Source organism: Desmodus rotundus, chromosome 9, assembly GCF_022682495.2.
Source record: "Desmodus rotundus isolate HL8 chromosome 9, HLdesRot8A.1, whole genome shotgun sequence".
In the NCBI taxonomy this organism is placed as follows: domain Eukaryota; kingdom Metazoa; phylum Chordata; class Mammalia; order Chiroptera; family Phyllostomidae; genus Desmodus; species Desmodus rotundus.
In genome coordinates this window covers 43,801,352-43,828,306 of record NC_071395.1, presented here as the reverse complement: position 1 = coordinate 43,828,306, position 26,955 = coordinate 43,801,352, and the positions used below count along the sequence as shown (strand labels likewise).

Here is a 26,955-nt window from a genome sequence, read left to right as displayed (position 1 = left end):
TCTCAAATAGAGGAAAATGTGAAGACTTTGCAAAGTGAAATAAATGCAAATATACAGGGAACATTGAAGGGAAGAAAACAGGGACTCAAATCAATGATTTGGAGCAGAAGGAAGAAATAAATATTCAACCAGAACAAAATGAAAAAACAAAAAATCTAAAAAATGAGGAGAGGCTTAGGAACCCCCAAGACAACTTTAAATGTTCCAGCATCCAAATCATAGGAGTGCCAGAAGGAGAAGAGGAAGAGGAAGAAATTGAAAACTTACTTGAAAGAATAATGAAGGAGTACTTCCCCAATCTGGCAAATGAAGTACACTTCCATGAAGTCCAGGAAACTAAAAGAGTACCAGAAAAGTTGGACCGAAGGAAGCACACACCAAGGCACATCATAGTTAAATTACCCAAGATAAAGATGAGGAGAGAATCTTAAAAACAGCAAGAGAAAAAGAGACAGGAGTGCCCATAAGACTATGAGCTCATTTCTCTAAAGAAACTTGCAGGCAAGAAGGGGCTGGAAAGAAGTATTTGAAGTCATGAGAGGCAAGGACTTACATCCAAGATTACTCTATCCAGCAAAGTTATCCTTTAGAATGAAAGGGCAGATAAAGTGCTTCCCAGACAAGGCCACGTTAAAGGAGTTCATCATCACCAAGCCCTTATTATATGAAATATTAAAGGGATTTATCTAAGAAAAATAAGATGATCAAAAATATGAACAGTAAAATGACAATAAAGTCATAACAATCAACTCCTGAGCCTAAAAATGAAAAACTAAGCAAACAACTAGAGCAGGAACAGAGTCACAGAAATGGAGATCATTTGGGGGTTATCAGTGGGGAGATGGAGTGGGAAAATGGGGGAAAACAGTACCAGGAATAAGAAGTGTAATTTGTAGATACAAAATAGACAGGGGGGCAATTGAGAATAGTATAAGAAATAGAGAAGCCAGAGAATTTATATGTACGACCCATGGACATGAACTAATGTGAGTGAATGCTGGTGAGAGGGAATGCTGGTGGGAGGGAACTGCAAAGCAGAAGGGGATAAAGAGGAGGAAAAAATGGGACAACTATAATAGCATAATCAATAAAATACACTTGAAAGAAAAGAAAATAAAGGAATTATATTAAACCATTTCCTTTTAAAGGATGACTTTTTATATAGCAATTGCAAACTGATTATAATCAAAGTGAACAGAACTCAAGGCTCTTGTAATAATCTGCTACTTCTTAATTTTAGCATTTGTACTAACGGAGGACAGCACTCACATCGTGTTTTTTTCAAATGTATTTCAGATAACTGCATAAAGCGAGTCAACTGAGGCTCCCTTCCAGGTAGTCAGGACAGGGTGTAATGATCTGCACATTTATGCAGGAAAATTGGTGACCCCTTTTCATGTGACTGGGCAGAATTTTAACTCCTGTGTGATTCATCTTCTGCTCATAAAGACTGAATACATCCTGAGCATAAACAAGATATATATTGTATGATGTTCATCCAGTAACTCACTGTTCCTTTGGTGGATTAGGAAACATTTAGAAAATGGGAGATACTTCATTTAGAGCACTAGAAGGACTCTCATTTTTAGGGAACACATTGAAAGTTTTCAAGCAGAAACAAGAAAAGAATTCAGGAAAAACGCAAAACACTCCACATAATTCTTCACCCCTCACACATGGACATCATATTCCACATTTCAATGAGTAGATGGGCAGCATGACAAATATTTTGTACAATAATAAATTGTCTGGCTATTTTTGTTTCATTATATGTACAGTTATCTTTTACATAATAGATTAGACTATTTATTAAAATGTATATTTCTTATAGACTCTTCTTGGAAACATGGATTTGATAGTCAATATTTTCCAGGGGCTATGGTAGGCATGTGGACACATGGCTGAATAACAGAATGAAGTGCATAAAGCCAGGAGACCAGCTATAAAACCTACCAGCATGTTCAAGTGTACAATGTCAAGAACTGTGGTAAAGGTGGTGCTATAGAAAATAGCGATGGCCATGGAAGTGAAAACTGCCATCTGAGATGGTCCTTTACAACAAAATTATGTAAATGACCTCAGTATCCAAGTGTAGTTTAGTCTATAGGCATGTAGAATTTATGACTATTCTTTCAGTAAAACCATGAAAATATTACTTGGAATGATATATGTCATAAGAGAATAAATTATGCTAATGTAATTCATGTTAATCCATAAGATACATGAATTTCTAATTACGTATGGTCCGAAGATTGTATTAACTTGTGTCAGAACTGCATGCTCTGAAGATCTGAACATGCTTGGGCACTTCTTCAGCCACATACAATTGGCCCTTGAAAAGCCTACCTGCCAAGGAATCTTTCCAAGGCCCTCTTTATGTCCTTGTTCCTGAGACTGTAGATGAAGGGGTTCAGCATGGGTGTGACCACACTGTACATCACTGACACTGTTGTACTGGACTGTGAGTGGCGGGTACCAGCAGAGCTGAGATACATGCCTAGGCTTGTACCATAAAACAAGGAGACAACTGAGAGGTGAGATGCACAGGTGGAAAATGCTTTGTACTTCCCCTGAGCTGACGGGATTGCACATATAGAAGACACTATCTTAGAGTAAGAATAAAGGATCCCAGTAAGGGGACCACCAGCCAGCAGCCCTGCCCCAAAGTACATCACCATGTCATTAGGAAAGGTGTCAGAACAGGCAAGTTGGACCACCTGTTTGAGTTCACAGAAAAAGTGGGGGATTTCCAAGTCTGAGCAGAAGGACAGATCCAACACCATTAAGCTTTCTAACAAGGAATTCAGAATACTAATGACCCAGGACACAAGAACCAGCAGTCCACAGAGCTGGGAGTTCATGATGACCATATAGTGCAGGGGGTGACAGATGGCCACATACCTGTCATAAGCCATCACAGCCAGGATGAAGTTATCCAACACTGCAAAGAGTATGAAAAAATACATTTGAGTGATGCATCCTAAATAGGTGATGACTTTGCTCTGTGTCTGGATGTTCACCAGCATCTTTGGGATGGTGGTGGAGGTGAAGCAGATGTCTACCAGGGACAGGTTGGAGAGGAAGAAGTACATGGGCGTGTGGAGGTGGGAGTCTGAGCTGACAGCCAGGATGATGAGCAGGTTTCCCAACACAGTGATCAGGTACATAGAGAGGAAGAGCCCAAATAGGAGAGGCTGCAGTTCTGGTTCCTCTGATAGTCCCAGGAGAAGAATCTCTGAAATTTGTGTAACATTGCCTGGTTCCATGTGCGCCAGGGGACTACCAGAAAATATAAAAAATATGAATGACTAATTTTCACATTAGTAACTGAGAATAAATGCTGCTTTTCTATTTTAGTATCTAAAGTATCATTTGCATATTTGGCGTAGGATCTGGTTCCCATTAAGGCATGGCTATTGCCATTGCTCATTAGAATTTTCTCTTCTACCAACAACTAATTCTTCAAACACCATGTATATTGCTTTTATTGGGGATATAGTTCTTGCATTTGAGGAATGTACTTGTATATTGACTTTAGACCATGTTCCAGGCACTGTCAGAGTATGGGATGATGAAAAACAAAAGTCTTTACAAACTAATGATGAACAAAAAGTATAATTGAATAACAATAATAATAACATATCCAATGGTGCAGATGCTATGTAGAAGAGTAATCACATTAAATGGAGAGAATGGAGAGAGGATGTTTCTTATTCTTTTGAATTCTTTATTGCTATTTTCCTATTATCACTTAATGCTCTGATATCCCCCAACACACACACAATCACCTCACAGTTGTCCATGTCCATGAGTCCATGGACATGGTTTCCTTTCCTCAATCTCCCACCCCCTAACCTCCCACTCTATAGCTGTCATGCTGAGGTTCATCTATCCTCATGTGTCTATTTTGCTTATTAGATCACTATGTTCATTAGATTCCCCATATAAGTGAAACCATATGGTATTTGTCTTTCTCTGACAGGTTTATTTCACTGGACATAAAGTTCTCCAGGTCCATCCATGCTGAGGGTGTACTTTTTTACAGTTTAGCTAATGCTGTCAACAGGCAATGTTTTGACAGGCACCTCAAAGAAGACCAAACAGGAGGCTAAGGGGGAGGAAGTGTTTGCCAGGCAGAAGAACAGCCACTGCAAAGGCCCTGAGGAAGATGGTGGTTTTAGAAAATCAAGGCTCAGACTGAGCCAATGTGTCCGGGGTAGGAGAGATGGTGTCACACGATGTTAAGAAGCAAGGTGGCCTGCATGCTGCTGTTGAAACTTCAAGTCAGAGGGACTCCCTTTTGCACACTATGAAATTCTTGCTATTTATTAATATGATTGAAAAAGCATCCTGTGAACTGAAAAGAATTTCCTCCTCAGTCCCTTCTCTTGATGGAGTTCTCGCCCCTGTGTGATTGGTCACCTTGGAATACATGGGTCCAGGTAGCGCTGCTCTGAGCACTGCTCTTGGTTTATGAGACAGGTGCACACACAGACCAGGTCTCCTCATGGGTGTGGTCTCCATGTTTGTCCCACTCACTATTTAGGCTATGACTAGATACCACTCATCAGTCCAGATCAAGTATCTTTTCCAAAAATAATTTAGACATACTACCTCAATACTGCTATGGTAAGTGTGCACACACAAATAAGCTTGGGGTTCCATACTGGAATGTCCATTTTATGCCCTGTATTTAAAGAAACATAAATGTAGAAGGAGAGAGAGGAATAAAATGGATATGAGGAAGAAAAAATATCTATTGGTAATAAATTTAGGTGATCTCTGAGCGATGGTGAGGAAGAAAACTGTTTGGATTCTGGCAGTTTTCCAACCCTAACTACACTGCCTTAAAGTCAAGCAAAAATAACGAAGGAGAAAGTATATATTTGTCCAAAAGACAAAGGTAGTTATCAACACATGGTGTGGAAACACCTTATGGATTGACTACCTCAAATGAAATCTGACCAACATAATAAACTAGTAGTTTACAAAAGGAAGTCTTTTTAATATCAAGCAGTAGAAGACTGGATTTCTTGTGCTTATTCTATATTTATTACACCAATGGGTTTTTAAGGTTAAAATGAATATGAGACAAACTCCTTCGTCCTGTGGCCCCTTTGTTTCTCTTGGACTATGGGTTTGGATCTCATTTTTGACAAGTCAGTAGGCACTGTCTAATTCTGGTCGTGGTCTTCATCCAACATGCAAAGGCCTCCCCAGGACGTGACCAATGAAGCCTGCACACACCATGACAATCCATTCTTTTACACTGAGTAACTTTCTTCATGTGACTTAAGCCTGAGCACACTATCATGATAACATTTATTTCAACGCACGCTGCCTTCACAATCATAGTGCCAGATCTTAACAAGCAGGGCTTTGCCCACATAATTTTCACAAATATATGTGTATATATATTACTTACCCAGAAACCCATTTAAGTAAATGTCAAGCTATGAAATGAAAAGAATATGCAGGGGGAATAAAACCTGGTTGATCAGAGTGATTTAGCACCTGTGTTAAAGAAAATTGAATGGAGAAAAATGAGACTTCTGGCCAACATGGAGGCATAGGTAGACATATTGTGCCTCCTCCCACAACCAAAAGAAGGACAACAGCAAATTTAAAAGCAAAATACAACCAGAACTGACAGAAAATCTAACTGTATGGAAGTCCAACAACTAAGGATTTAGAGAAGAAACATTCATCCGGACCACTTGGAGTGGCAGAGACAGGCAGCCAGGCAGAGAGGACTCCTGGCAAGGCAGTAGTTGGTTGAGTGCGCAGTCCCCCATTTGCGTGCAGATAAACTGGGAGGAACTACTGGAAAGTGAGACAGACCACACAACCCAGGGTTCCAGTGCAGGGAAATAAAGCCTCTGACTAAAAGAACCTGTGAGGGTTGAGGTGGTGAGAAAAACTCCCAGCCTCACAAGAGAGTTCATTGGAGAGACCCACAGGGTCCTAGAACATACACAAACACACCCACCTAGGAATCAGCACCAGAAAGGCCCAATTTGCTTGTGGGTAGCAGTGGAAGTTACTGAAACCCCACAGAGAACTGACCAAGTGGCATTGTTCCCTCTCTGATCCCTACCCCCACATACAGTACCACAATGCAGCGACTACGTGGGTTGCCCTACTCTAGTGAATACTTAAGGCTCCACCCCTTACTATGTAACAGGTGAGCTGAGACCAAAAAACTGGCCCAAATGAGAGAACAGATCAAAGCTCCAGGAAAGATACATCTAAGCAATGAAGACATAGCCAACCTGTCAAATGCACAGTTCAAAACACTGGTAATCAGGATGCTCACAAAATTGGTTGAGTATGGTCACAAAATAGAGTGAAGAAGTAAAGACTATGCAAAGTGAAATAAAGGAAAATGTGCAGGGAAACAACAGTGATGGGAAGGAAACCAACACTCAAATCAAGGGTTTGGAACAGAATGAAGAAATAAACATTCAACCAGAACAGAATGAAGAAACAAGAATTCAAGAAATAGAGGAGAGGCTGAGGAGCCTCCAGAACAACTTTAAATGTTCCAAAACCCAATGGCAAGGGTGTCAGAAGAAGAAGAGGAAGAGCAAGACATTGAAAACTGACTTGAATATATAATGAAGAAAAACTTCCCTAAACTGGCAAAGGAAATACACTTCCATGAAGTCCAAGAACTTCAGAGAGTGACAAAGAAGTTGGACCCAAGGAAGCACACACCAAGGCACATCGTAATTACATTACCCAACATTAAAGATAAGGAGAGAATCTTAAAAGTAGCAAGAGAAAAGGAGACAGTTACCTACAAAGGAGTTCCCATAAGACTGCCAACTGATTTCTCAAAAGAAACCTTGCAGGCAAGAAGGGGCTGGAAAGAAGGATTCAAAGTCATGAAGGGCAAGAATCTACATCCATGATTACTCTATCCAGCAAAGCTATCCTTTATAATGGAAGAGCAGATAAAGTGCTTCCCAGACAAAGCCAATTAAAGGAGTTCATCATCACCAAGCCTTTATTATACGAAATGTTAAAGGTACTTATCTAAGAAAAAGAAGATCAAAAATATGAACAGTAAAATAACAACAAACTCACAACTATCAACAACTGAACCTTAAAAAAAAAAAAACCCAAAAAACAAACTAAGCAAACAACTAGAACAAGATTCACAGAAATGGAGATCACATGGAGCGTTTCAGTGGGGAGGGGTAGGAGTAATGGGGGGAAAGGTACAGGAAATAAGTAGCATAAATGGTAGGTAGAAAATCGACAGGGGGAGGTTAAGAATAGTATAGGAAATGTAGGAGCCAAAGAACTTATACATATGAGCCATGGACATGGACTAAAGGAGGGGTGGGGGGAATGCAGGAAGGATGGGGGTGTACAGGGTGGAGGGGAATAAAGGGGGAAAAATGGGACAACTGTAATAGCATAATCAATAAAATATGTTTTAAAATATTTTAAAATAAATGAAATAAAAAGACAAATGAGCCAGAAGAAAACCACAAAAGAAAGAAGTAATTAAGCAATTAAAATGAAAGGTAATTATCCCATTAGCTAAATGGGAAATTAAACTGAAAACCAAAAAGCAATATACATCCACTAGAACAGCTAAAATTAAAAGACTGGCTTTCCCAGGTGCATATAGAGCAATGGGAACCTCCATATACATCATGGGGGAGTATAGATTGGTACAACTACTTGGGAAAGCATTTTGGCAGCATTACTAAAGCTGAATGTCATGTGATCCGGCAATTCCACTCCAGACATACATACATATGAGCATCAAAAGATATGTCCAAGGATGTTGAACATAGTGGCACTAATTGTAAGAGTCCCAAACTGGAAATAGCCCAGACGTCCACCAACAGTAGAATGAAATGAATTTATACAATAGAATACAGTAGTCTCCCTCTTATCTGCCATTCTGCTTTCTATAGCGTCAGTTACCCATGGTCAACAACAGTCTAAAAATATTAAATGCAAAAATCAGAGAGACCCAGGAAGATGGCGGCCAGATAGGTGGGAGCAGAGTCCACTTCCCCTCAACACCAGTGAAACACCTAGCTGATCTGAGGAGCAGAGCAAACAGCCAACGGTATTCCAGCATATATGAAGGTCGGAGACCAAAGATAGAAGACATTGAAAGATGTGACGGTAAGAAGAGTGCTTAAGGACAATAAGGTCCCTGGGACCTGCATGGGGACCAGGGTGGCTGAAGCCCCAGCCCCGGTGCAGGGTCTGCTGCAGGATTCTTGGGAGAGAGCCAGGCTGAGCTGTGTGAGCAGCCAGGTGCTTGTTTGGACCAGGGGGGCTTGAATAGGAAGAATTTCTCAAAAAGAAAAAGAAAATAGAGGCACTCAGCAGCTAGTTAGAGAACTCTCCACAGTAGCCCCAGCCTCTGGCGCCCCTCCCCACTCAGCCCCTGGACTGTGAACGCGTGATAAGCAGCCCCAGAGCTCACCTGAAGCCCGGTTGCACACACCCAGATTAGCAGACTGGGGGCCCAAAACTGAAACCCCAGCTGGCCGCCCACACCTGAGACTCCGGCAGGGCGCCCACACCTGAAACCTCAGGTGGGTGTGCACCGGGAGCAGAGGCTAGCTGCCCCACCCACAGGCCCAAGGCAGCAGACCAAAGGGCCAAGCAACTCAGTCCCAAAGCGGCTGGTCCGGCCAGCCAAGGGCGATCCAGGCCCAAAGCAGCAGATCTACTGATCCACGGCCTGGCTGCCTGTGAGGGACCACACCTAAAAGCACCGGTACTGAACAACTCCTACCTAGCCCCTGCGCACAGAGCCCTGCAGGGCCTACTGGCTCTCTAGGACTAAGGCAGAACACCCAGCAGAGGGGAGCTGCAGGACTAGGGGAGACTGCATTCCCCAGAAAGACTCAACCCAGTAGGGGGCTGAACTACCCCATAGCAGCACCTAGAGCCCCTAGCATCTAAGACAGCAAAGAGCAAGAAGGGGGAGTGTGAGTTGCCCCTAATTGGTGAAACTCAAGGACAGCACAACTGGTGAACTAAAGGCCTACTGGGGAGCAGAGGGACCCTGAGGAACTAGACTGAAGGCTGAACAACAGTGAAGAGTGTGGCTCAGGAAGGGAGAAAAGTGAAACCAATCCTTCCAACCACCCCCTCCTGTTCCACAGACAGGAAGACCAGCAGAACTTACCTGACCAGTTTAAAGCCAGCAGAAGACTTTTTTTTTTTTCTTTTCTCCTTTGCCCCTGAATTCCTTCTTCCTTTCAGCATTCTTTGTTTTTTTATTCGTTCTTCCTTCCATCCTTTACCTTTTTTATTCCTTCTTCCTGCCTTCTTTTATTTATTCTTTTGTTTTAATTTTTGTTAAAATTCCTTCTTATCTTGCCTCCGATCTTTCTTTATTCCTTCTCCCTTCCTTCCTTTCCTTTTCTATTCCCTTTTCCCCTCCTTCCTTTCATTCCCCCCTCCCCCCGCTTTCGCTTTTTCCCACAGGTGAGACAATAAAACCTGGAGTGCTGAAAAGACCAGAGTTAGACCGTGTTACACCCATAAACGTCAGCTCAAGACCAGTGAGCACAGGAGATTAAGGAGACAGCACCACTGAATCCCACTGGCATTCTACCATAGAAGTTCATACCATAAACCCAGGGAGTCAGAACAGATCAATTTAAGAAGCAGAGGCTAACAAGAAGAGTCTCACAAACAATGGGAAGACAAAGAAACAATCCCCAAATGAAAGGAAAGGAGAAAGCATCAGAAAGAATGCTAACTGAAAAAGAGGCAAGTCAACTATCAGATACTGAGTTCAAAGCAATGGTTATCAAGAAGCTCACTGAGCTCACAGAGAACTACCGGAAACTACAGGGAAACTACAATGAACTCACTGCAAACTATATTAACATGAAAAAGTAAATAGAAACTATCAACAAGGGCCAAGACGAAATGAAGAATACAATTTCTGAATTGAAGAACACAGTAGCAGGAATGAAGAGCAGACTGGATGAAGCAGAGGACTGGATCAGCAAGCTACAGGACAAAGTAGAAAAAACACCCAGAATGAGCAAGAAAAGGAAAAGAGGCTCAGAAAGAATGAAGAGGTAATAAGGGAAATGCAGGACAACATGAAACATAACAATATCCATATAATAGGGATACCAGAAGGAGAAGAGGAAGAGCAAGGGATAGAAAACCTGTTTGAAAAAGTAATGATGGAAAATTTCCCTAATCTGATGAGAGAAAAAAATCACCCAAATCTAGGAAACACAGAGAGTCCCAAACAAGAGGAACCCAAAGCGGCCCACTGAAAGACACATCATAATTAAAATGGTAAAATTCCAAGACAAAGAGAGGATCTTAAAGGCAGCAAGGGAGAAAAAGGAAGTAACATACAAGGGAGCCCCAATAAGGTTAGCAACTGACTTCTCAATGGAATCGCTCCAGCCAAAAGAGAATGGCAAAAAATATTCCAAGTAATGAGAACCAGAGGCCTGCAACCAAGACTACTTTACCCAGCAAAGCTCTCAATCAAGATAGAAGGTCAAATAAAGAGTTTCCCAGACAAAAGAAGGCTAAAAGAATACAATTCCACCATCCAGCTCTGCAAGAGATGCTAAAGGGACTGCTTTAAGGAAAAGAAGGAAAAGAGAGAGAGTAACACACGTAGGAAATAATGGCAATGAATAACTACCTATAGATAATAACCTTAAATGTAAATGGATTAAATGCTCCAATCAAAAGACCTAGAATAGCTGAATGGATAAGAAATATGAACCACACATATGCTGCCTACAAGAGACCCATCTCAGGACAAAAGACTTACACAGACTGAAAGTGAAGGGCTGGAAACAAATTTTCCAAGCAAAGGGACAGGGAAAAAAAGCAGGGGTAGCAACACTCATATCAGACAAAATAGACTTCCAAAGAAGGGCCATAAAGAGAGACCCAGAAGGTCACTTCATAATACTCAAAGGAAGAATCCACCAAGAAGATATAACATTGTAAATATATATGCACCCAACATAGGAGCACCCAAATACATAAAGAAAATCTTGGAGGACTTCAAGAAAGGTATTGACAGCAACACAATTATAGTAGGGGACTTCAGCACCCCACTGTCAAAAATGGACAGATCTTCCAAACAAAATATCAACAAACATATTGTAGCATTGAACAATGCCCTAGAGGAAATGGACTTAACTGATATATATAGAGCTTTTCATCCCAAAGAAGCAGAATACACATTCTTTTCAAGTGTACATGGAACTTTCTCAAAGATACACCACATGATAGGACACAAAGCAAGCCTCAACAAATTCAAGAAAATTGAAATCATATCAAGCATTTTCTCTGACCACAAGGGTCTGAAACTAGAAACCAACCCCAAAGGAAAAAACCCAAAACACTCAAAATCATTGAGACTGAATAGCGTGCAATTGAACAATGAATGGGTCAGGAATGAGATTAGGGAAGTAATCAAAAACTTCCTGGAAAAAAGTGAAAATGAACTCACAACAACCCAAAACCTATGGGACACAGCAAAGGCAGTCCTGAGAGGGAAGTTCATAGGCCTACCTTAAGAAGATAGAAACAGTTCAAACAAACAACCTAACCCTACACCTACAAGAACTGGAGGAACAACAACAAAGACAGCCCAGAGCAAGCAGAAGGAAGAAAATAACCAAGATCAGAGCAGAGTTAAATGACATAGAGATTAAAGCACAATTCTAAGGATCAATGAATCCAGGAGCTGGTTCTTTGAAAAGATAAACAAAATCGACAAGCCTTTAAGCAGGCTCATCAAGAAAAAAAGGGAGAGGATCCAAATAAACACAATTGGACATGAAAGAGGAGAGATTACAACTGATACCACAGAAATACAAAGGATCGTAAGAAATTACTATGAAGAACTGTATGCTAAGAAATTTGAAAACCTAGGTGAAATGGACACATTTCTAGAAAAATATAATCTTCCAAACTGAATGAAGAAGAAGCAGAAAACCTGAACAGACCAATAAGAGCAGACAAAATCGAAGCAGTCATCAAAAAACTCCCAACACACAAAAGCCCTGGACCAGATGGTTTCACAGGAGAATTCTACAAAGCATTTAAGGAAGAGCTAACCCCTATCCTTCACAGACTATTCGAAAAAATCCAAACTGATGGAAGACTCCCAAACTCGTTTTATGAAGCCAGCCTCATCCTAATCCCAAAACCAAATTAAGACACAACAAAGAAAGAAAACTTCAGGCCAATATCGCTGATGAACATAGATGCTAAAATTCTCAACAAAATATTGTAAACCGCATCCAGCAATACATTAAAAAGGTCATACACCATGACCAAGTGGATTTCATCCCAGGGATTCAAGGATGGTACAATATTCTCAAATCAATAAACACAATACATCACATCAACAACAGCAAAGACAAAAATCACATGATCATATCAATAGATGCAGAAAAAGCATTTGATAAGATACAGCACCCATTTCTGATAAAAACACTCAGCAAAATGGGAATGGAGGGAGCATTCCTCAACGTAATAAAGGCCATATATGAGAGACCTACAGCCAAAATCATACTCAGTGGACAAAACCTTAGAGCTTTCCCACTAAGATCAGGAACAAGACAAGGATGCCCTCTCTCACCACTCCTATTCAACATAGTACTGGAAGTCTTAGCCACAGCAATCAGAAAAGGAAAAGCAATAAAAGGCATCCAAATTGGAAAGGAGGAAATGAAACTGTCACTGTTTGCAGATGACATGATAGTGTACATGGAAAATGCTATAGACTCCACCAAAAAACTACTTGACCTAATAAATGAATTTGGCAAAACAGCTGCAAACAAAGTCAATACTCAGAAATCAAAGGCATTCCTGCATAATAACAATGAAACAGCAGAAACAGAAATCAGGAAAAATATCGCATTTGATATAGCAACAAGAAAAATAAAGTACCTAGGAGTAAACCTAACCAAGGAGGTAAAAGACCTGTACTCAGAAAACTACACAACACTGAAGAAAGAAATTAAGGAAGACACAAACAAATGGAAGCATGTACCATGCTCATGGATTGGAAGAATTAACATCATCAAAATGGTCATACTACCCAAAGCAATCTGTACATTCAATGCAATCCCTATTAGAGTGCCCATGACATATTTCACAGATATAGAACAAACATTGCAGAAATTCATATGGAACCATAAGTGACCCCGAATAGCTGAAGCAATTTTGAGAGAGAAGAACAAAGCAGGAGGGATCACAATACCTAATATCAAACTGTATTACAGGGCCACTGTCATCAAAACAGCCTGGTACTGGCATAAAAACTGGCACATAGACCAATGGAACAGAACAGAGAGCCCAGAAATAAACCCAAGTCTTTACAGTCAATTAATATTTGACAAAGGAGGCAGGAGCATAAAATGGAGCAAAAACAGCCTCTTCAACAGATGGTGTTGGGAGATCTGGTCAACTATGTGCAAAAAATGAAACTCGATCACCAACTTACGCCATACACAAAAATAAACTCAAGATGGATAAAAGACTTAAATATAAGTCATAACACCATAAAAATCCTAGAGGAAAACATTGGCAGGAAGATCTCAGACATTCCCCGCAGCAACATCCTCACAGACATGTCCCCTAAAGCAAGGGACATAAAGGAAAGAATAAACAAATGGGACCTTATCAAAATAAAAAGCTTCTGCATGGCTAAAGAAAACAGCACCAAATTACAAAGAGAACCAACAGTATAGGAAAACATATTTGCTAATGATACCTCAGACAAGGGCCTGATCTCCAAAACATATAAAGAACTCTCATGACTCCACTCCAGGAAGACAAACAACCCAATTAAAAAATGGGCAAAGGACTTGAACAGACACTTCTCCAAGGAAGACATACAGAGGGCCCAGAGACATGTGAAAAGATGCTCAGCATCACTAGACATCAGAGAGATGCAAATTAAAAACAGAATGAGGTACCATCTCACACCAGTCAGAGTGGCCAACATAAACAAATCCACAAACAAATGTTGGAGAGGATGTGGAGAAAAGGGAACCCTAGTGCACTGTTGTTGGGAATGCAGACTGGTGAGGCCACTGTGGAAAACAATATGGAATTTCCTCAGAAAACTAAAAATGGAACTGCCCTTTGATCCAGCAATTCCGCTGCTGGGTTATACCCTAAGAACCCTGAAACACCAATCCAAAAGAACCTGTGAACCCAATGTTCATAGCAGCACAATTTACAATACCCAAGTACTGGAAGCAACCTAAGTGCCCATCAACAAATGAGTGGATCCGAAAACCATGGTATATTTACACAATGGAATTCTATGCAGCAGAGAGAAAGAAGGAGCTTATACCCTTTGCAACAGCATGGATGGAACTGAAGAGCATTCTTCTTCTTTTTTTTTTTATTTATTTATTTTTAAATTTTTATTGTTATTCAATTACAGTTGTATGCCTTTTCTCCCCATCCCTCCACCCCACCCCAGGTGAACCCACCTCCCGCCCCCACCTCCACCCTCCCCCTTGGTTTTGTCCATGTGTCCTTTATAGTAGTTCCTGTAATCCCCTCTTCCCACTGTCCCCGCCCCCCCCGCCCTGGCTATTGTTAGATTGTTCTTAACTTCAATGTCTGAAGAGCATTATTCTAAGTGAAATAGCCAGACGGTGAGGGACAAATACCATATGATCTCACCTTTAACTGGAACATAATAAATGGAAGAAAGAAGAAAACAAAATATAACCAGAGACATTGAAATTAAGAACAATCTAACAATGGGCAGGGGGGAGTGGGGAGGCGACAGTGAGGAGAGGGGATTACAGGAACTACTATAAAGGACACATGGACAAAATCAAGGGGGAGGTAGGGAGGGGGGTTCAGCTGGGTTGTGGTGGAGGGATGGGGAGGAAAGACACACAACTGTAATTGAATAACAATAAAAAATTAAAATTTATTAAAGAGAAAAGAAATTGTGTAACAATTCAAAAGTAAATGGGTGGTGAATTATTAATATAATTTTTAAATCAATGGATTATTATTGAGTCATAATCTCCTGAATATAAAAAATATTTAGCATCATGGTGCTTAAGACATCATTTTAAGTGAATGACCATAATATGTCACAAATGAACACAATTTAATCTTTTGAGATATAAACTCATGACTTTTTTGTGTATTTAAAATAATTCAAGTCTAAGGCAATTTATTTATTTCCCATTTTTTAAAAGGCTCGGGTTGGGGGGAATGGTGGGGGGAAATAAAGATAATTGTACTTAACAATAAAAAAATGGCAAAAAAAATATCAAGGGGGAGGGTGGAGGTGGGGGATGGAGGTGGGATTGACTGGGGTGGGGTGGAGGGATGGGGAAAAATTGCAGACAATTGTAACTGAATTTAAAAAATTTAAAAAATAAATAAAAAAATTTCAGATATCTCACATACAATAAAAAAACAAAAAGAAAAATTTTAGAAATCAACAATTAGCAAGTTGTAAAAAACATAAAACAGAGCATCAAAGACTAATTAAAACAAGGATTAATACATCTCTCTGTATGTTGTATTGTGCGTTCAGCGCCCCAAGTCATGTTGCCACCATTTATACCCCTCTAATCCTCTTCTACACTACTACAACAAATTATTTTTTTAAATCATTTTAAAGGCTGATAATGAGAAAGCAATAGCCATAAAATGATATTCAAATTAAATTGAACAATAAAAAATTTAAAAATACAATAAAATAAAACTCAACACCATAAAAACAAAAATAAAACACAATAAAAAACCAAAAAAACCCAAACAACTTATCAAGCCCTGGCTGGTTTGGCTCAGTGGATTGAGTGTCAATAAAAATAAAAAAAAAATTTTTTTAAATATCATCATATATGAATCTTTGATCAAAATCAGAAAAAGTTCAGCAAACAAAAATAAGTTCCTACACATCTGTCAACCTGGAGAAAAACTTAGAAAAATGTCACATTGACCGGGATGCAGACTTTCAAACAGGTAGCAAAGGGGTGATCTGTTTTTTCCTAGCAGAACTGTGGAGTGTTACAGCATTGGGAAAACAGACTGCAGGCAGCTGCAAACACTACCGGCACTGTGTCTCTCACGCAGGGCTCCTCAGTCTCTGCAGGAAGGACATTCTGGGCCAGGTCTTTGTCTGAGGTGTGGTCTCTCCTGGCCATGGCAGGAGGTTTAGAGCAACCTGGACTTTACTGTCACCTCCCATGTGATAGCCAAAATGTCTCCAAAGATTGCTCTGTGTCCCCCGGGGGAACAGTATATTGCCTCTGGTGGAGAACCAGTTTTAACGTAACAATCTCAAAATATTTTCATATATTGCTATACTAGCAATGTAATGAGAAAGTATACCTTAGATTTCAAGTGTGACTAGAACAGCCACACCTCAGAATATTGTTTAGACATGGAAATAATGAATCAGCATCTTACACCCTCTTTAACTGGAGGGAAGACCATAGGTATTGTTGAGTAGGAAGGAAGAGTGGACACATAGAAAAAAAACTGTACAACACATAAAGAGCATTTCTGATGGGTCAGGGTGCTGTTCATGCATCTGTACAAAAGCACATGAGTGTGTATGTTAGCATAACATAGGAAGAGAAGATTTTTAAAAAAACTAAGACCTTATGGAATAAAGATTAGTAGCAGCAATGTAATTAAGTTAAGTATACTGATTACAAAACTATTGTATGAAAAATAATGAAGTGAGACAGAAATTAATTTATAGTTAGAAAGAAAATAATAATAAATTAACAACATCACAAGGGCCACTGATCCCGGATTAAATTTCCAAAGACTTGGAAATAAAAGAATGTTATAGAAGGACATTTAAAATCAAGGAGAAAGCACTATCTAAGTTAGAATTTCTTCTTATATAGAGCTATATGGGTTTAAATTATCTTATGGAAGGCACAGGTAATCTTTAGTCGAATCTTTATAAAGACTGCCTTCCAGAGGACGGTAGAAGCTGATGCCCATTTTGAAATTGGAGCTGACCATAGAAGCCAAAGGAGCAATACAGAATGAAGGAGACGTGGACAAGTGGCAGTATGTGTGTAGGTGACTTATTAGTGATAAGTACACACAAGAACATTCACTTCCCCTTTTTGTTTATAGCAAGGATTCACAAGTGAACAATATAAAAGTAACAGCTGTGGGGTTTTTTTCAGGAAGAAAAGTAAAAACTAAAAAAGCAATGCAGAGAATACAACATGAATGAGTGATAGATTTCAGCCCACACAGTTAATAAATACTCACAGTTCTCCACATTTATGTACATAAAGGGACTCAATGACAACAACAAAGTTCGTAGAAAAACACCCCTCCAAATCCTTGTTTTGAACAATGCAATAAAAAACCAGAGTCAAAACAAACTGACCCTACTCTGCAAATGTCAGGAACCTGCAGACAATTTCCTATAGAGGAAACAAATGAATAACTAACCCACAAATGTATTCAGGTCATACGTAATGAAGTAAGGGCAAAATCAAGCTATTTAGCACACCTCTTTTTACTTATCAAACACATTATTTTTCATGCTAATTGAATACCCAGAGTGAAAGAAGATACTGTGGAATGTACTGCTCATGATCACTGTTGCAAGGTAATATTTGCAAGACATATATTGAATATGGATCTGCCTCATCAATATGCAAACTGTGTTGAGTATGCCCCATGATAAAAATAAAAAAGAACTGCCCTCACTTTACTGCACAGCTCTCCACAGCTACTACTCTATTTTCCTCCTCCCTTAGTTGCAAAACTCATCGTACCTGTTCTACTTTCACTTGAAATACTTTATGCCTCCCATTGCCACCTCAATTGGGCTTCCATCAGGGAGTAGTGAGCAATGACACATGTGTTGCTGACTTCAATGTTTACTTCTCTTTTTAGCATCCCAAACAAATCATGAACTAGTTAATCAGGCAAGCAAACAACCATAGGCTTATGGCTTTCAAGAGACCTCAGGTGAATATGCTTGGCTTTGGATCTCTCTGACTCTCTCCTGGAGCACCTACTGCACCCTTGGCCTCACCTGATCCTGAGCTATGAGAAGGATGGACTCCTGGTAAAGAAAATCTAGTCTCCTGCATGGATCACAATGGAGGCTGAAGCTCTCTCCTCAGACAAGACAGCAGGAAGGAGGCAAGCATTGGTCTCCTAGACAAACTTAGGGTTCCAAAAGCAACAACCACGTCCCATCCAGCCCAAGGTCACACACAATGAGAGACTGGAGATGAGGAGCTATTTGCAGCTTCCTATGTCTACTCATTATGTGCATTTCCATCCTGTTCTTCCAACCTCTAATTGCATGGTTTCCCTGTGGGTCTAGACAGAAGGGACCGTTTTCCAGGAGATTCTGTGTTCCCAAAAGACCAGCTTGGAATTCCAGTGAATCTTGTTTTTACTATTTCCTCCTCATAAATTCTGTGGGTTCCAGAAGACTAACCTCCCAGCACTTTATCCAAACCCTGATTTAAAATTTTTCCAAATTTAAGACTAGAGGTCCAGTTTGGATTAGGAAACTCAAATCCCTATATATTGACTTCTGGTAGAAACACATCCCTTGATGTCTACAGATAATTGCTATTTTTCTTTTGAACAAAGGGGAGAAGTAACTTCCTTTAATTAACCTTGAGTGTTACACACTGGGCTTCATGACACGTTGGCCAAAACAAATTGGAATTTCAACCTCATATCACAAGAGCTGTCCTACAGTTCCTCACTATGAAATAGTTGTTCCTTATAAGAAATACAGTTAATTTACCACTGTCTTTTGATCCACTCATTTGCTGATGGGCACTTAGGTTGCTTCCAGTACTTGGCTATTGTAAATTGTGCTGCTATGAACATTAAGGTGTATTGGTTCTTTTGTATTGGTGATTCATAGTTCTTGGGGTGTAATCCGAGTAGTGGAATTGCTACGTCAAAAGGAACATTCTATGCAGCAGAGAGGAAGAAGGAGCTCATACACTTTGGGACAGCATGGATGGAACTGGAGAGCATTATGCTAAGTGAAATAAGCCAGGTGGTGAGGCCAAATACCATATGATCTCACCTTTAAATGGAACATAGTCAACAGAAGAAAAAACCAAACAAAATATAACCAGAGATATTGAACTTAAGAACAATCTAACAATAGCTAGAGGGGAGGGGGGAAAGGGACAGTGGGTAGAAGGGTTTTCAGGAACTACTACAAAGGACACATGGACAAAACCAAGGGGAGGGTGGAAGCAAGGGAAGGAGGTGGGTTTGGCTGAAGTGGGGGTAGAGGGGTGGGGATAAAATGCAGTCAACTGTAACTGAACAACAATGAAATAATTAAAAAACAAAAAACAAAAGAAATACAGTTTGATTTTTTTGCACTATAATCTAAGCTTGGCACAGAAAAGTAAATAGATTCTTCCCCGTACCCTCCTGAAGAAAGCTAGCCCTGCAAACATCTTGATTTTAGCCCACGAGAATTCAGGAATTACAAGAGCATAAATGTGTTGTTTTTAAATCACTAGTGTGGAAATTTTACATTCGCGTTAATAATTGAAAATAGATATTTATCCAAAGGATTTGTTTAGGAAATTGAGATAAAGTGTCTCATTTCATTCATTTAGCCTGTCCTGGCTGAAGGCATTTTGCATTGTATTCCCCCTTAAGTGGAAGACACATATAATCATTCTGTAGATATTCAGCCTCTCTGGCTGGTAGAGAATTTCTTCTTGCCTAAGTGTCAGGGGGCTTCATATTTTATGCCTTTGAGAAATTAATATAAAAAAAGGAATTCTCTTTAATTTATGTGTACCATTACTTTAAATCTTTGTGTTTAAATTTTGCCATCTTTAACTTTTATATTACAATTTTATTATACTAAATTTTATTTTCATTCTTTACTTTTTTATCCTTTTCAACTTTCTCTTGTCTCCTTTCAAATATGATATTTTATATGGGTCTGTATTTGTGTACATATATGTGTGTGTTCATTTGAAAAAAAATGTACATGAATAAAATTATATGCACACATACAACTTTACTTGAACAGTTTATTTGGCATCAAGAAAACACCCACCTCTCATTTATTCCTCGCAACATTCATCTGAAGTGATGTTTGTTATCCTACTTTACCGTCAGAAATAAGGAAATTGAGGCTCAGGTTTAAAAATGACATTGTGAATCCAATAAAGATTATGGTGCACTTTCTTGACTTATACACAACTGGAAACATGAGGTATGGACTATAATTTTTGTGACTTTTATTCATCGCATTGTATATTTGAATCATGTTCCACTTATATTATACAATTATACTTCAATAAAGTATACCTAGAAGGGAAAAAGCATAGCAGTGCATGGATTGGAGTAGGATCTAGAGCTCACGTAGCTGATTCACACTGAGAAATGGTAGAAGGTATCTCTTCAACCTGGGAAAAAAAGCAAAGTGCAATCTAAAAAAGTAAATAAGTAAGCAAAATGAAACAGAAACAATTTCATAGATACAGAGAACAAACTGATGGTTATTAGAGAGGGAGGGTGTGGGATGGGGGAATAACAGGAATGGGATTAGGAAGTATAAACATCCAGTCATAACATAAGTCATGGGGTTGTAAAGTACAGCATAGGCAATAGAGTTGATAATATTGTAATAACTATGTACGGTGACACGTGGTTACTAGACTTACTGTAGGTATATAAACATTGAATCACTATGTTATATACATGAAATTAATATAATGTATGCTAACTGTAATTAAAAATAAATTTAAAAGGTACAATTGGCAATAACTACATAGGTGAAGCTAAAGTAATCACCATGGTTCTCTGAAGGTAGAAGAGAAAGGAAGAAGATAGAGTTGGTATCAGAGCAAGAATTAAAAATGCTATACTGCTGGCTTTAAAGATGGGTAAAGGGGAGTGATGTCAGAGAAATGGGAGTGTGAGAGATCCCTTTGGTCTTTCCCCCAGAAATGTCAACAATTTGAAGAGCTATAATTTGACAAAGGATTCCCTGCCCAAAGTACATATGTGCCTCAGACACCAGCACATTGAAACATTTAAGGGTGGGACAGAGGGAACAAACAGGGGAGGCAAGAAGATATGATGTGGGTCAGGGTGGGGTTCTGCCCTCAGGTTTCCCCCACACCCCTGTACACCACAGATGAGAATAAGTCTACCAAGACACGATCTGCTTGGGGAGGAAAGGTGGTGGATATCTCAAAGGAGAAGGGCCAGGAATCTGTTGCTCAATGGGCTTTTATTGGGTGTAATTTGCATAGGAATACAGGGTGTATACTGAAAGCTCAATCATTGTCAGGCAGTAATGATCAAACACTGGATAACATTCATACAACTATGAGGCTTATTAAGATTTCCGGTCAGATAGCCTAAGGGCCATAAAACTTTGGGGAAACAAACTCATTCTATGCTTGGACCCTCATTATTTAAATTGAGGGTATTAGCAAAGCAGGTTTCACAGGATTTTATGCCTCCTTTCTTAGGCCTGATCGCCCCAGGGAACTTGCTCATTCCAGCACAGGGCCCCACCCACCTCCAGCATTGTTTCAGGCTTAAGAGGGGCAGTTGAAGTAAGGCAGCCAAGAGATTAGGAGACTTCTTGCAGACAGAATGAGGACTCAGGCTATGTCAAAGCTGAGGGGTGAGGGTCCATCACCCCCTCTTTCTATAGCCCCCCAAGTCATTCCCTGAGGGCCTCTTTGTGACCATGCCTGTCTTAGGTCATCCCTCCTTTAAGGAATCTTCCCTGCCATTGTCTAACCAGTCATCCGCCCAGGGCCAATCAGGGTGAAGTAAAAGCAAGCAGTGGCAGTACCCCTGCCCGGGAGATAAGCTTTGTCTCCTCAGTAGGTTAGGGCCCCAAGGTTTCTTATTCACCCTTAGCCATGGGGGATTACAGGTTCTGAAACAAGGCAGGGCATTTCCCAAAAATGATGGACCCGTAAAAGGACACAGCACGGGGGCTCGGCTGTGGCTTTCAGGCAGTTGGCATTCCAGAAAAAGAAAAAGAGCCATTGACTCCTGCACTTTAGGGACTCCAAAACTCACCTTCTGACACCCTTGGTGTCAGGTTCTGGAGTACTTCATCTGCAAAGCCAAAAACGGTTACTATAGGATCACTATTTCCCCTGGGTAAATATTGTACTGTGTCACTGACCTCAAGTAGGGGTGCAGAGGGGACGCCAAAGAGGTCCAAGTTCACCTACAACAACAGGGCAAAACAAAAAGTCAATCTGGTAAATGCAGAAAACCCCACCCCCAAGCATTGCTGCTACAATGACAGCAGCTACTGGCATCAATTCTGGGATTACTCAGAGCTCAAAAACTGTAGACTCAGTGTCACATCCTAGTAAATAATGGCCAGACCTCTTCCTAGGAATCTGCTAGAGAAGTGCCACACATACCGAGCTGCCTAGACACAGAAGGAACCCATCAAATAGCATGAATAATCACGGTAACAAGACAGCTTAGAAGGAAAATAAAAGCCTCCAGAAAGTAAACTTGAACACATGGAAATATGTGCTAAAAATGACAGAGAATGTAAGATTGCAATACTGAAAATACTCAACAAGGTGCAAGAAAATATCAACACACAATTGTCTTTCCCATTTTAACCATTTTTAAATGTGAATTTAGTGGCCTTAAGTACATTCACACACACAAAAAGTACATTCACAATGTCCAACCATCACCACCTCACATTTTCATCATTCCAAACACAAAACCTGTATCTATGAAGAAATTATCCCTCATTTTGTCTTACATCGTCCTCTGGTAACCTCTTCTCCTCTATGAATTTGCCTATTGCCTTCAAAGTATATGCACTTCATCATTTTGATCTATGACTTTCATATAATACGTTCATCACATGAAGAGAAAAACTTGATCTAGATGACCTTTCCACAGGGTGAGACTGATTCTGGATGTCACTTGCCATAAACTCTGCACTAACTCTCCACTAATTTTAGAATTAGTCAACAATGCTGTAGCCAGAATATAAGACTCTGTTATCTGGTGGCTGCCAACATAGCTAGGATCATGGTTTGCTTTTTTCGTCTGATCCTCATTGTTCATCCTATACCAGCAGCTATTTTTCATCTCCTAACTACACTTTAACACTTCATTATAGTGCCCAGTTACTTCTCTAGCATTTTCTGCTGTGTGTTTATTTCCTTCTGCACCTGGAATATACCTCCACTTGTCCTTCAAGTTTCAATGGTATTTGAGGCTGGTCTGTGAAGCCTTGGTGGACCTGCAGGAGGACTTAATTATTTGGGAACCCTTTGAAGAAGAGTAAGTAACACCTGACAGTATTTCATTTATTTATTTACAGGACTTTCCCCAAGTTTAGACTCTGAGCTTAAAGGAAGGAGCGAATCTTACTATTTTCTTCCTCCACAGAATATATTTTAGTGCTTACCATACAGTAATTGCTTAATAAATATTTGCAGAGGCTGCAAAACCAGACAGTTGAGTGAAGGAAACAGATACATCCTACCTGGTGGGAAATGAGGGGCAATGAAAAACGGGAGGGATGCCCCGGGACAGAGGCTAGTGCCAGAAAAGACAGATGTGAGAAAGAAGACACTCTGGTAACCCAGAATCTCCCTCCAGACTCGGGAATAGAACATTTCTTGTGGGGTTCCTGTTCTACAGCCCCAAGAAAGGGTAGCGAGGAGGAAGCACTCGTGTCACCTCTGGAAGACACAACTGCGTGTTCTCATAACCTGTGATTGGTAGAGTACACCCTAGAGCACTAAGGGGAAGCATTTAAGGGTTTCTGGGGCTTGAGGAGCTCAATTCCCATGTGCCTCAGTGAAGACATTTTCTTTTGTCTTTCTGTTCCCTGAGAGATTTAATTACCTGGAGCTAGGAGAGAAAAACAGAATGCAAACTTGTGCCAGATTTAGTCCTGGGAGACCTCTGTGGGTTCTTATGTCTTTGTCCTCTTTCTTCCCAGAAGGAGGTCACCGCTCTTTAGATATGAATTCTATAACTACGTACCTATCAATAATGACTTTAAATGCTCTCATCAAAACACATAGGGTGGCTGAGTGAATAAGAACACATGACCCAAGTGTCCATCAATAGATGATTCAGTAAAGAAGATGTGCTACATATATACAAGGGAATATTACTTGCTGATAGAAAAGAAAGAAATTGTACTATGTCTGACAACATGGTTAAATGTAGAGAGCATTGTGCTAAAGGAAATAAGTCAGACATAGAAATTCAAATACTGTGTATTATATCTGTCTAAACTCAAGAGCTTGTAGACACAGAGAAGAGATCGGTGTTTGCCGTAGATGGGGGATGGGGACATAGGTGAAACAGATGGAGTGGGTCAAACGGTACAAACTTCCAGTTACAAAATCAGTAAGTTCTGGAGATGTAATCTACAGCACAGTGTCTACATCTGATAACACTGCGCTGTGTATTTAAAATTTGTTGAAAGAGTAACTATTAAAGGTTCTCATCATAAGAAAAATGTTTTTGTTACATTGTGTGGTGATGGATGGTAACTTGACTTATTTGGTGAATCATTATGTTGTCCAGATGAAACTACTATAATGTTAAAAGTCAAGAATATGTTTTTAAAAAAAAAAAACCCACACACATTTATTATCATTCAGTTCTTAAGGTCAAAAGTCTAAAATATGCCTCATTTTATTAAACGTCAAGTTGTCCACAGAGCCATGTTATCTTTAGGGGGATGTAAAGGATAATCTGTTTGTTTGCCTTGTCCTGGTTCTGCAGGATGACAACACTCCTTGCTGGGTGTCTCGTCCCCATCTTCAAAGTCGGCAATGGGGGATGAAGTCTTTCATGCATCACATCCCTTCTGGCCTCCCTCTCTCACAATTAAGGAAATGTGATTACTTTGGTCCACTCAGACAATTCAGGATACTCTCCTGCTTGAAGATTAGCTGATTAGAAACCTTAATTTCATCTATCATCTAATTCATGTAGTCTAGATTCACAAAAGTTGGTTTTCAGGAGGTGGACATCTTGGGGAGGCCATTATTCTGCCTGCCACACTGTGTGACAGGATTTTGCCCAAAGACATGTCTATGGAAGTCTGTTAGGTGGAACTTTTTGGAAATCCTATAGTTTTGAATTTAAATAATATTTTTAATTAGAAATATCAATGTACAAACTGGCATAATATTGAGCAATACAAGCATGATATTGAGCAAAGTATGGCTGCCATGAAAATACACTTTGCAACATTCTGTTTATATGAAGTTCAAAATAGGTAAGAAGTAATCTATGCTTTTAGAAATCTGGACAGTGGGAAGAGGTGGTGACTGGAATTAGGCACAAAGGAAGGTACTATGTGGCTGCACATGTTCTATTTTTTGGTCTGAGTTATGATTACAGAGAATATATTAAGTTTTTGAAAGTTCATTGAACAGTTGATATGATAATTTTCCATATGTATATTTTACTTCAAAGCCACATAAAACAATCCTTTCTAATGCTCTCCAATACTACCCCTTAATTCCTCTCAGTCTTCCTGAATGGATGATAGATTTTAGTGTTTGGAGGTACAGCACCTATTCTGTGACCACGAAGACAAAAAACACACACAAGAAATCATGGTGCATAAAAAATAAGACTATTTCTTTAAGAATATCATGAGAAAGTCAGAGTAGTCCGGAGCTCCCTCCCTAACTCTACACCTGTGATTTGCAAATAAGTAAAGCTTTAATTTATTGATGTCTTTATTGTGGCAGAACATCCCTTTATGCTTAGTGGCATCCGAAACTCAACACACTGTTATAATAACTGTATCTGTATTTTTGTAATCGTTGCACACAAGTGGATCACATGGTTGGAGCATCGTCCCATACACCAAAAGGTTGAGGGTCAATTCCCGGTGGAGCACATACTAGGTTAAGGGTCCAATCCTGTTGGGGCACATAGGGAAGCAACCAATCAATGTTTTCTCTCACACATTGATGTTTGTCTCTTTCTCTATCCCCTTTCCTCTCTCTAGAAAATCAATAGACATATCCTAGGGGAGGATTTTCTTTAAAAAGCCTTGATAAATAAGAAGACTTCCAGAAGATAATTATTAAAATAGAGCCCCAAAATGCCATAGGGAGACCAAATGAAAAATTTAGAGATTTTTTTCTCTGCATAAATAAATACTTAGTGGTCACAGAACCTGCCCTCCACCAGCCAGGAACCTGGCATGGATGGGCACTTGTAACATCACTTACTGCCCTCCCTGCTGGGTACCTTGTGGTCTCCAGAGATTCTTATCTCTCCCCAACCTTCACATTCAGGGTATTCACAGTGCAACTTACACAACAACGCCCACTCTTCTTTCATTTCCATTGTCTGTTGTATCTGCATTTCAAATGCCACCTCCATCCATCAGGCACCCAACCCCCAGCAAACAAGTACTAGATTGGGAATCATTATGAATATGTGAAGAGCAGGCCAATAAAAAGAAAAGCACTGTCTACATGAGGAAGCCCAAAGAGATGGTACAAGGAAAGGAACAGCTCCTTAGCATGTTAATCCAAGAGTTAAGTCCCTGGACTCAAGAAATCTGGAAGGAAAAATCTTATTTCTTTTCAGCCTAGAAATACAAGCCTGAGGCAGGAGCAGGGGTGGTGGTGTTCATATTCAGAGGCGTTTGACCCTCTAGAGTGGAATTTCCACATCTGCTTTATACATATTTTTACTCTCACTTTTTTCTCTAAGATCATTCAGCTGTTGATCTAATGATGCAAGAATAAAGCATGAATGAATTGAAATTTACACAAGTGGTAGGTATATTGTTTGCAAAGTTGGCCCCACTTCTTTGTCTGTTTCCAGTCTTTGGCAATGTGACTGTGAAGCTCCTCCCATCCAGAGGAGGAGTTATTTCTCCACATTTGAAACTGGGATGGACTTATGAAATTTAATTTGTTTTGACCAATAAAT

The 26,955-nt window shown here is 39.9% G+C and overlaps 2 protein-coding genes across 2 annotated transcripts in view; both read right to left on the bottom strand.

Annotated features, from left to right (window-relative positions):
- The window catches only part of LOC112301497 (olfactory receptor 7A5), a 167,028-nt gene that overhangs the window by 103,211 nt on the left and 36,862 nt on the right, over positions 1–26,955 (bottom strand). The window lies entirely within an intron of this gene.
- On the bottom strand, positions 1,266–18,182 carry LOC112301478 (olfactory receptor 7A5). Its single transcript, XM_024556942.4, has 2 exons — positions 18,050–18,182; positions 1,266–3,279 (listed from the first exon to the last, which is right to left on the bottom strand). The coding sequence occupies exon 2, from the start codon at positions 3,264–3,266 to the stop codon at positions 2,343–2,345; it is 924 nt and encodes a 307-aa protein (XP_024412710.3). The 5' UTR covers positions 3,267–3,279; positions 18,050–18,182; the 3' UTR covers positions 1,266–2,342.